The sequence below is a fragment of the Ambystoma mexicanum genome, chromosome 11 (genome assembly GCF_040938575.1).
Source record: "Ambystoma mexicanum isolate Mex_15411 chromosome 11, UKY_AmexF1_1, whole genome shotgun sequence".
Taxonomy (NCBI): Eukaryota; Metazoa; Chordata; class Amphibia; order Caudata; family Ambystomatidae; genus Ambystoma; species Ambystoma mexicanum.
The window spans coordinates 593,346,598-593,356,841 of record NC_090934.1 but is presented as its reverse complement, the minus strand read 5'-3'; the positions used below and the strand labels follow the sequence as shown (position 1 = coordinate 593,356,841).

The 10,244-nt window shown below is 52.0% G+C and overlaps 1 protein-coding gene across 4 annotated transcripts in view; it reads left to right on the top strand.

Annotated features, from left to right (window-relative positions):
• The first annotated feature begins 5,296 nt into the window (after window positions 1-5,296).
• TPCN2 (two pore segment channel 2) overlaps window positions 5,297-10,244 on the top strand; it is a 675,604-nt gene continuing 670,656 nt past the window's right edge. For 3 of the 4 annotated variants that reach the window (XM_069623453.1, XM_069623452.1, XM_069623450.1), the window contains exon 1: window positions 5,567-5,845. In XM_069623453.1, coding sequence (XP_069479554.1) covers window positions 5,710-5,845 — 136 coding nt within the window. In that variant the 5' untranslated portion in view covers window positions 5,567-5,709. Of the gene's footprint in view, window positions 5,846-10,244 lie in introns of all 4 variants that reach the window. The other variant, XM_069623451.1, reaches the window with a different exon arrangement.

The window sequence follows — 10,244 nt, the reverse complement described above, 5'->3', positions numbered from 1 at the left end:
GGCTGCGGATGGTCGACGACAGGGCAGAAAGAGGTGAGCGGGAAGGGGAATGGTCAGCGGCTTGGTGCAGGGGGGACACAGGGTCAGGAAAGGATGGGGTAGGGGTACAGAGGACAAGGGGTGAGAGGGGCTTATGGGCCACGGGGCTGTGGAGATGGGGAGAGGGGTAGTATCAGTGGAGGTACAGACTGACAAGGAGGTTGAGCCTGTGGCACCCGGGGTGCAGGCCCCGATAGAGAGGGTTGCAGAGGGTGCAGAAAAGACAAAAGAGTTGCCATACATGGGCTTTACAAAGCCATTGGGAGGACATTTGATAGGGTCAACGAAGGATAAGATATGGGCTGGGGAATTTGTGGATGTGTTCAAGCTTCTACATAGGGAGGTGAGAGCAAAGGAGGGGTCTAAGGAGGAGGAGAGGGAGTTGGCCGCACGTCCAAAGGTACCGGTGACAATTGAGAATTGGATGTCGGCTTTCATTATCTACGCGAGCGTCTACTGCGAGAAATTCCCCGAGATGTGTGTGGCACTGTTGAAGTATATGGATGTAATACGGAAGGCATTCACGAGTTTTGGGGGTTTCGCGTGGGTGCGTTATGATGAGGAGTTCAGGGCGAGGATGGCAGACGACAGCCAGGCGGTCTGGAGGGAGATCGACATGGATCTCTGGTTGCAATGGATGGTGCTGACGAGGCCAGCTCCAATTTGACACACGGCAAGTGGTTTACCCTTGCCTTACCAGCCCTTTCTTGGTCGCCCTGCCCCAGAGGGGGTGGGGAGAGGAGGCAGAGGTCAGCCCTCAGCAGCATGCTGGGCCTTTAACAAAGAGGGCTGCACAAGGACAGTGTGTAGGTTCAGACACGAGTGCAGCAGATGTGCAGGGCGGCACCCGATCACACAGTGCTTCCAGCATGGGGACATGAGGAGAGGGCAAGGTACAGGTCGAGGGGTTGTGGGGAAAGGCTTTTACTCCAGTTAAGATGGAGGTTCTGGAGAAGTGGCTTAGTTTTTACCCGGACAGGAAGGGGGGCGAGGATTTTGGGAGAGGGTTTTCGTGAGGGTTTCAGTTTGGGTTATCGGGGCCGAGGGTGCGTCGTTGGGCGTAGTATCTGACATCGGCCAGGTAAAACGTTGAATTGGTAAGGGAGAAGCTGCGCAAGGAGATGGCTGCGGGGAGAGTGGTAGGCCCGTTTGCGGATTTGCCGGGTGACTTAGTAGTGTCCCCGATGAGGGTTGTGCCCAAGAAGGTGCCGGGGGAATTTAGATTAATACATCCGTTATCATGGCCAGAGGACATGTCAGTAAACGATTTTATTACCCCAGAGGAGTGTGGGGTGTCTTATGCGAGCGTGGATCAGGCAGTGCGGCTGGTGAGGAAGGCAGGTTGCGGGGTGTTCATGGCCAAGTACGACATTAAGGTGGCGTTTAGGTTGCTGCCGGTGCACCCGGACGATTTTTGGCTGCTAGGAATGCAATTTGAGGACCGCATTTACATAGACAAGGCCTTGCCTATGGGGTGTGCAATTTCTTGTGTCTTGTTTGAGCGCTTTAGTTCTTTCTTGCAGTGGGTCTTTAAATATAGCTCGGGTGCTGAAAGTGTTTTGCATTACCTGGATGATTTTCTGTTCATTAGTGGGGCGGGGCGAAGAACTGGAATGCAAGAAGATGCTAGAAAAGTTTCAGGCTCTGATGCAGGAGTTGGGGTTTCGTTGGCGGAGGATAAAACGGAGGGTCTGGCAGTGGTGCTGACGTTTTTAGGGATCGAATTGGATTCAGTGACCATGACCTCACACTTGCCGCACGACAAGGTGAGCAGGCTGGTAGGTTTGCTGGAAAATGCGGTAGGTGCTCGGAAGATGACACTGGTGGAGATGCAGAGGATTGTAGGGCATTTGAATTTTGCATGCAGGGTGGTGGTCGCTGGGCGCACTTTTTGTAGGAACATGACATGGCCTATGGTGGGAGCGAAGTGCCCGCATCATCGGGTAAAGGTGTCCGGGGCGGTTCGGGAAGACTGTAGGATTTGGTTGCGTTTTCTTGAAGGTTTTAACGGGGTGTCCATGTGGCTTCAAGGAGATCCTGTGTCATGAGAAGTGCAAATATTTTCAGACGCGGCCGGCATAGGGGGATTTAAAGTTTTCTGAGGGGGCAGATGGTGCACGGAAAAGTGGTCGCCACGATGGCAAAAAGAGGGTAGAAGTATAATTTTTTCCGTTATTGGTAGCGATGGAGTTGTGGGGAAAGGAATTGAGAAACAGGAAAGTAAACTTCAATATTGACAATGAATGCGTGGTTAATGTAGTGAATAGGCAGTCGGCAAAGGACCAGAGGCTGGCAAGGTTAATGAGGGAGTTTGTGTTGTGCTGTATGGAATGGAATGTATTGTTTAGGGCGACACACGTGCCGGGGAAGGATAATGGCATTGCAGAAGCATTATCTTGTTTTCAATGGCAGAGATTTTGTGGACTGGCACCAGGAGCGGAGCAGAGGGGGCAGCGGATCCTGGAAGAGCTGTGGAAGATAGGAAGTTGAGAGGGCTGTCTTTAGTGGAGGGTTCGCTGGCCCCAGCGTCTAGGGCGGCATATAGGAGGGCATGGGCAGAATTCATTTAAAGGGGGAGCGCGTAGCTGGAAGGGTAGGGAGGATGCGGAGAAGCGAAGAAGAGATGATGTTGTCAGTTTCATATTGGGGTGTATGGACAAGGGATGGTTGAAAGCAACAATTGCCGGGAAGCTGGCGGGCATTGCTTTTTATGGGAAGTGGTTTTGGGGTTTTCAGCCTAGCGGTGGGGAAATGGCAAGTAGGATGTTAGAGGACTGGGCGAGGGAGAATAGGAGGGAGAAGGACAGCAGGAGGCCAGTCTCGGCGGCTTTGTTGGTTAGATTATGCCAGGCTTTGGATGGGGTCTGCTGGTTGGCTTGGGAAGGGCCATGTTCTTGGCATGTTTTACTTGGTTGTTTTCCGGGGCAATCAGGGTGTTCAAACTGGTGGGGTGAAAGGAGAGAGGGTGATCTGGAATGGGAGGATGTTTATTTCTCGGAGTTCGGGTTGGATATTAAGATAAGGAGGTCAAAGACGGACCAAAGAGGGAGGGGCTGTTGGGTATTGCTGGGGTGGGGGAAGTAAGGAGCTGTGCCAGGTCAGGATAGGTTTGGCTTGGAAGGAGTTATGTGGGGGGAGAGCGGGTTTGGTTTTCCGGCATGTGGATGGGGCGGTACTGTCGGCAGCTCAAGTGCTGGGAGTATTGAGGAAGGTGTTGGTAGCCGTGGGGGAAAAAGCAGAGGAGTTCGGAACTCATTCTTCAGGATGGGTGCGGCATCTGATGGTAGCCAGTTGCGGTTGTCGGAGGACAAGGTGAAAAGCTTGGGGCGGTGGAGGTCAAGGAACCATAAGGGATATATCAGGGATTTGGGTAAAGGGGCTGTCTGAGAGTGGGCATTGGGCGGCGAAGGGGAGGGCTGGGGGGTTCCGGGAGGTTGAGGAGTGGTAAGTGACAATGTACTTTCTTTTGCAGATGTGGCTCGGAGGATGGGCGAGATGCCGCAGATTTGGATTATTGGTCATTCAATTGAGAACATTTTGCAGTTTGGCAGCGGTGCAGGTTCTGGAACAGAGAGAGAGTCTATGAGGATTTTTCGGTTTTCTGGGAGGATAGCGTTCATTTGTTGGTTTATGGCAACAGTTATTACCTTTTGGATATTTTCCTGCAGGTGCAGGAAATAATAAAGAGTTGGGGGTAGAAGTCAGCAGGGTAGGGGTGTGGCAGAAAGAACACCTCAGGGGAGGGTTTTTCTGATGCCGGGGGACATGGCCCCTTTGGATGAGGGGGGAGGGAAGCACAATGGAGGAATAGCGCAGGAAAGGATGGGGTGGTGCTGTTTGCACGAACGGGCTACCCCGAGGGTACAAAGAGGGGGTCCAGGTATTGAGGATGGAGGGGCATAGCCCCGGGGAGAAGATGGGAGAAAGCAGGAAGGAAGGCTTGAGAAAATGGTAAGGAGACGGTAGGAAGCAGGGGATAGGTAGGGAGGAAGTTGAACTGATTTAGTTATTTCATTGTTGAGGAATTGAAAGTGTTTAATTATTAAATTTGTTTAGCAAGTTGTTAAAAACAGTTATGTTAGTCTGTAAGGCCATGAGAGCCAAGTTAGCATTTATTTTGTGAGCTTTGGCCTGTCACATTAAAGCGACCTTTTCCACTGCAAGCGAGTCTGGGTGTTTTTGTGCAGTAAGCCCAAAGGGGAGCACCGGGGGAACGCAAAGCGTTTCCCCCTGGGGTTGTTTTGGGGGCTGCACAGGCCAGCGAGCTGGCCTGCGCATAGTGCACCGTCAGGGGGTTATAAAATGGGACTGGGAAGGTTCGGGAGCAGGCGACGGTTGAGGACGAGCGTTTGTCCCGGCCCACCCCCTTTTTTAGGGTCCACAGGGGTGCAAATTACTGGGGGAGGAGGATTTTATTGGGACTGTTGTTTTTCCCCTACATTGGGTTTTGTGGGCTTGTGGCGTGAGGTTAAAAGGGCCTGGGGGACTGGTAGTTTTCGTGTGACAGGCCGGGGCGTTTAGTTGGGGGAGTTATGACGTAAGGTTTTTCATTGCTGATGTGACAGATCAGCCTGACCGCAGGTCGTAGGGAGGAGAAGTTTGGTGTAGAGGGGAGTTTGAATGGGTATGAGGTTGCTTGATGCCGGGGGCATGGCCCCTTTGGATGAGGGGGGAGGGAAGCACAATGGGGGAATAGCGCAGGAAAGGATGGGGTGGTGCTGTTTGCACGAACGGGCTACCCTGGGGGTACAAAGAGGGGGAACATGTATTAAGTACGGATCGGCATGGCCCCGGGGAGAAGATGGGAGAAAGAGGGAAGGAAGGCTTGAGAAGCTGGCAAGGAGACAGTAGGGAGCAGGGGATAGGTAGGGAGGAATTTGAACTGATTTAATTATTTAATTGTTGGTGGTATTGAAAGTGTTTAATTATGAAATTTGTTTGGCACGTTGTTAAAAATAGTTTGTTAGTCTGTAAGGCCGGGGAGTCAGCTTAGCGTTTATTTTGTGAGCTTTGGTCTGTCACATTAAAGCGACCTTTTCCACTGAAAGCGAGTTTGGGTGTTTTTGTGCAGTAAGCTCAAAATATCTTCGGTGCTTTACAAGCTGCCATAAATGAATGGACACCTAGAAAGTAAACATATACATTGATAGTCTACTGAATTAAATGGCGAGCACGCATCTGTGACTACAACTCCCAGCAATCCATTTTCCAGGAAGAGGTTGCCAAATAAAGGACGCTTGGTGCAAACAGCATCAGCAGAAAGACGAGTTCCAGGAAACGGACGTTAAAAGTGCTGGCGCGGCTGAACTGCGGTGATAAAGTTTTGTGTTGCTCGCCCTGTAACTTCTGGAGGACCCGGCACTGATCCAGCGTCATAGGCAACGCCTCTTTTAATGCACCCTTTTGCCTTGTTACGGACAATTCCCGAGTTGCATCACCCCTCTCAACTGTATAAGATGAAAAACTCTCTGGAGAAACCTGAAATAAATGTGATGTTCCTTTTATTCCGGATATTTTGTCAGCGCACCGGTTGGTAGGAGATTTTTTTTTAATTGATTTATCTGTTTTTGTGATGGTGGAGCAGAGGACTCGTCGTATGCTGGAAACCGGGAGCCGCAAAACTTGTGTCTAATTTCCCATTTTCGGAGATATTTGGTGCTGAGGGTGAACATGGAGTCCGAACCTCTGCTGACGCCTGCCCTGGGCCGTAGCTGGTGTGCCAGCCCGGACTTCGGATCCCAGGAACGGCCCAGGACCTGCTCCTACTCTACCACTGCCGCAGCCGTAGACTGCCACCTGGAGCCAGGTAATGCCGCACAGCGAGTCAGTGTGCTTGACGTTCAGAAAAGGAGCTGTGCCTGTGATTTTTAAATGAGATGTTCAGTGTTGTCATCCCTGTAAATTTCAGTATGTCTGGTACCAGGTGTATACGGAACATGCCCCACTCCCTTTGGGAGATGGTAGTTGCTGTCTGGGACTTGTAGCCCGAAATGTCCCCATTATAAAATACAAGTCCCAGAATGCAAAGTTATAACCAGGACTGGACCAGCATCATGCACGTATGTTTTGTTTGTACATACATTTTCTATTCTGGTACCATGTGCCTTTGCTTCAAACCTCTCTCTCTTCCCCACCCGGTTTACGTTCTGCACATTAACTAGTAACTGTTCTGCTGCGAGCCAGCAAATGGGCCTATGCTCTGGGTGAACACGGACCCACGCAGACACCGAACTCCTGTTTTGGGGTGTGTTCTGTTGAGTCACTTCTTTGACGTAGAGTAACGCGCCCCATTTATTCAGAGGGCGTGCTGACGCATCAGTCGTGTCCCTAAAGGCACCATCATAACTCCACCCTAAGCTAAGGCTTAGCATAGGCAGACCAAGGCTGGGGGCACCCAGCCGACATGCTGGGGACCCAGCTTACATCTCTGGACAGGGGGTACACTGTCAGACCGTGAGCACAGTCTCTTCCATGGCATGGAGGCACCCAGGCAAACACAAAGGATGGTGCCGGGGTTGCCGGGCAGGGGCAGTGCAGCACCTCAATGCAGAGTTGCCCATCAGGCTCTCGGGAGGGGGGGGGGGGCACGCGGATGCAGAGTTGCCCATCAGGGGCTCTGTGGACATGAGGGGGGGGGTCATCATGGATACTGTTGCCCAGCAGGGGCACTGTCCGAGTGGAGGGTCCTGCAGCAGCAGGCCCTCCGCCTGCTATGCAGCATCATGCTGCAGTAGTAACACACGACAGGCAGGGATCCATTGCATCAACTGACGAGCCAGAAATGGCTCGCCCCTTTTAATACTTTAATATTTTAAGTCACATGGTCACCAACATGTGAGTTTAGCACGAGCCCTGGGAGATGCCATGCTTCCAGGAGGGGTGACACACCACTTCAATGAACAAACATAACATTAACCGTAAATATTCCCCAACATGTCCACTGTGCCAACTCGGTGTCCCTCCATCTTTGAGGCCACTGCTCAACTATACATGACTATACCCTTATCCATTCAATATATTGTACTCGGACAGACTTCCAGAGGCATGCAAGGTAAATCTATCTCCTGACTTGTCAGACTATAATCCGCTGTGTGCCTGGACCGGGGTGACCCTAGTCTGTTAGTCCATTTTCGTCAGCCATCTGAGTGATGGTGGTTGTCTGGCTATGCCTGGAAATTTCTGTACAAAGTCAAAGACTGGGTCCCAGATGTTGTGGAACTTGTTCCTGTTTCCCTGGCGGATGGTGGTGATTTTCTCGGCTGTGGCGATGTCCCAACATTTACCCACCATACCGGGATTGCTGGGCCTTCAGGAGGTTGCCATAGTTTGGCAATTGAGATTTTGGCTGCAGTTAGTAGGTGTGTGCTGAGGACCGCCAAATTGCCGGTCAACGGGAACTGTCCTTCTCCCGTGTCTTGCAGTAGGATAATGCGTGGGTCCCATGGGATCGATAGGCCTGTGATCTGTCAGATTTGTTCCGGGACCTCCCTCCAGAATCTTTCCGCTTTCGGGCATGACCAGAGTAGGTGGAACAGCGAACCTGTGTCTGCGCAGCCTCTCCAGCACTGTGGTGGAATAGCGGGGTTGCATTTGTGTAAGATTTCGGGGGACATGTACCACCTGTAGCAGACCTTGATGGCTCCCTCTTTATTCGTTACACATTTGGAGGCCTTGTGGGTTCTTGCCCAGATGTGGTCCCAGCTGGTCATGTCCAGTTCTCTGCCCAGATCTCTCTCCCACCGCTTCATGTAGGGTTCTTTGGATTCAGGGTTTGACTTGTCCAGTAGCCTGTATAGGGTCGAGATCTTCCCCTTGGGCGGGGTTGTCGTTAATGTGCGTTCCAGTGCAGTGAGTTCTCTGTGTTCGTGCATCCGCATCGTGTCATGGGATAACCAATGTCCGAGTTGGGCGTATCGGAACCTCTCGGCCTCTGGCACCTGGAGTTTCCTTTTGCAGTCCTCAAAAGTAAGTAGGGTGTCCCCTTCGTAGAAGTCCGACACGTGCTTCAGGCCCCCCGCCTTCCATATGGAGAAGGCATTTTGCCCCTGGCCTGGGGTGAAGTCCGGGTTCTCCCAAACTGGAGAGAGCAAGCCTATCGTATTTCTACACTTCCACTTGTTCCTCGTGGTTGATAGTGACCCGGCATTTGGGGGGTATTTAGGCCATTTGATGTGTGGGAGGGATTCTAGTGGGTATTGGCTCCAGTCCTCCTCCAGTTTCAGCCAGCAGGGTTTGCTGTCTCCCTGTTGCCACATGAATGCCGCTGAGAGCTGGGCGGCCAGGCAGTAACTCTTGACCGCGGGGACTCTCATGCCTCCAGACCAGGGGCTTCTGAGCAGGACCTTCCTAGTTACCTGGGGCTTTTTGCCCCCCCAGACAAAGTTTAGCATGTTTGCCTGCAGTTTCTGTTTGGCTTTTTTGGGGAGAGTTACTGGGAGTGCCTGACAGTGATATAGCAGTCTAGGGATCAAATTCATTTTGAGGGTTGTGATCCTCCCCAGCCAGGATATCCCTTGGTCTTGCCATCGGGCCATGTCCGCTTGCAGGTCCTTCAGTAGGGGTGGGAAGTTCAGCTTGTTGGTGCGTTCTGCGTGGCTGGGTAGGCGGATGCCTAGGTAGTTCAGGTGTGATGTGGCCCATGGGATCAGGAGAGTGGATGCTAGGGAGTCCTGTGTTGCTTTCGGGATGTTGATGCTCAGTGCTATGGACTTTTTAGGGTTGATCGAGAACCTGGAGGCTTCTTTGAAGTGGCTCAGCTCTTCCCCAAGTGCTGTCAATGATGTGTCTGGATGCACTAGTGTCAGCAGCACATCATCGGTATACAGGGCCACTTTGTAAGTGTCGTTCTTGAACTTGAGACCTGGATTGCGGGGCTTTGTCGAATCCTGGCCGCAAATGGTTCCATTGATAGGGCAAAGCTGAGGAGTGACAGGGGGCAGTCTTGACGGGTGCCTCTGGTGATCTCGATCCTAGGGGACATGACTCCGTTGATTCTCAGATTTGTGGTGGGGTGCTGATAATTTGCCATTGTCCATATCTGAAATTTTGGGCCCAACCCATAATGTTTCAGTGTTTCTCATATGTAGCCCCAGTCCAGCATGTCAAACGCCTTGTGTGCGTCGAGCAATACCACTGCTAGTTCCCTTCCGGTTCTGTTGGCCGTCTCAATGATGTTTAAGGTGCGTCTGATGTTGTCCATGGTGTTACGTCCCGGAATGAAGCCTGTTTGTTCTGGGTGGATGAGGTCTGGGAGAAGTCCGACGAGCCTACATGCCAGTAGCTTTGAGAAGATTTTGGAGTCCATGTTCATTAAGGCAATGGGGCAGTATGATGAGCAGAGCTGTGGGTTCGCCCCGGGTTTCGGGATCAGGATCGTGATTGATTCTTCCATGGAGGGGGTGGTGGAGCCCGTTTCCAGAAAAGAGTTGAAGAGTGAGGCTAAGTGGGGGGCCAAGATGTGGTTACATTTTTTGTAGAATGGTGCCAGAAGTCCGGTGCCAGGGGCTGTGTTCTTCAATGAACGGATCACTTCCGCCACCTCCTCCGGGGTTATGGGGTCTTCCAGGGAGTCGATCTGCGGATGGCGTGCCAGGCTTGGGACCATTCTCAGGTAGGCGGAGTGTGCAGCTGCCTCTGTGGGCTTCCCTGACATCCCGTTTCTGTGGTGTTCGGTCATGATGGTTAGTTTTGTGGGGTCTGAGCAGCGGGAATCCCGTCTCGGTCCCTAAGGGTTGTGATGTTGTTTCTGGTGTGTACTTTCTTGAGCTTGTGTACTAGCAGGCGGTTGGCTTTGTTGCTGTTCAGGTAGTAGTACTGCTTCGTGTAAGTTAGCGCTCGGGCTGTTCGGTCTGCCAGGTGCATTTCCAGGATTACTTTAGCTTTGCGAAGCTCGTTCCATGACCTTGTCGATTGGCTCTTTTATGGTTTGTTTCCTTCTGAGCCACGTCCCCTTCCAGCACTTCTAGTCTGCGCTGGTGCATGCGCTTGTGTGCCGTTGCGCAGTTTATGGCTATCTTCCGAACCTCTGGTTTCATGGTGTCCCAAACCGTAGCCTCCGTGGGTCCTTTGCCCAAGTTCTCAGCGAATAGTTGATTAAAATGTCTGCTAGTTCCTGGCTGTCTGCTATGTCCGCGAGGAGATAGTCCTGCAGCTTCCAGGTCCTTTGCCATGGTGCTGGAAGACCCTCTGTTTGGAGTTGTGCTATG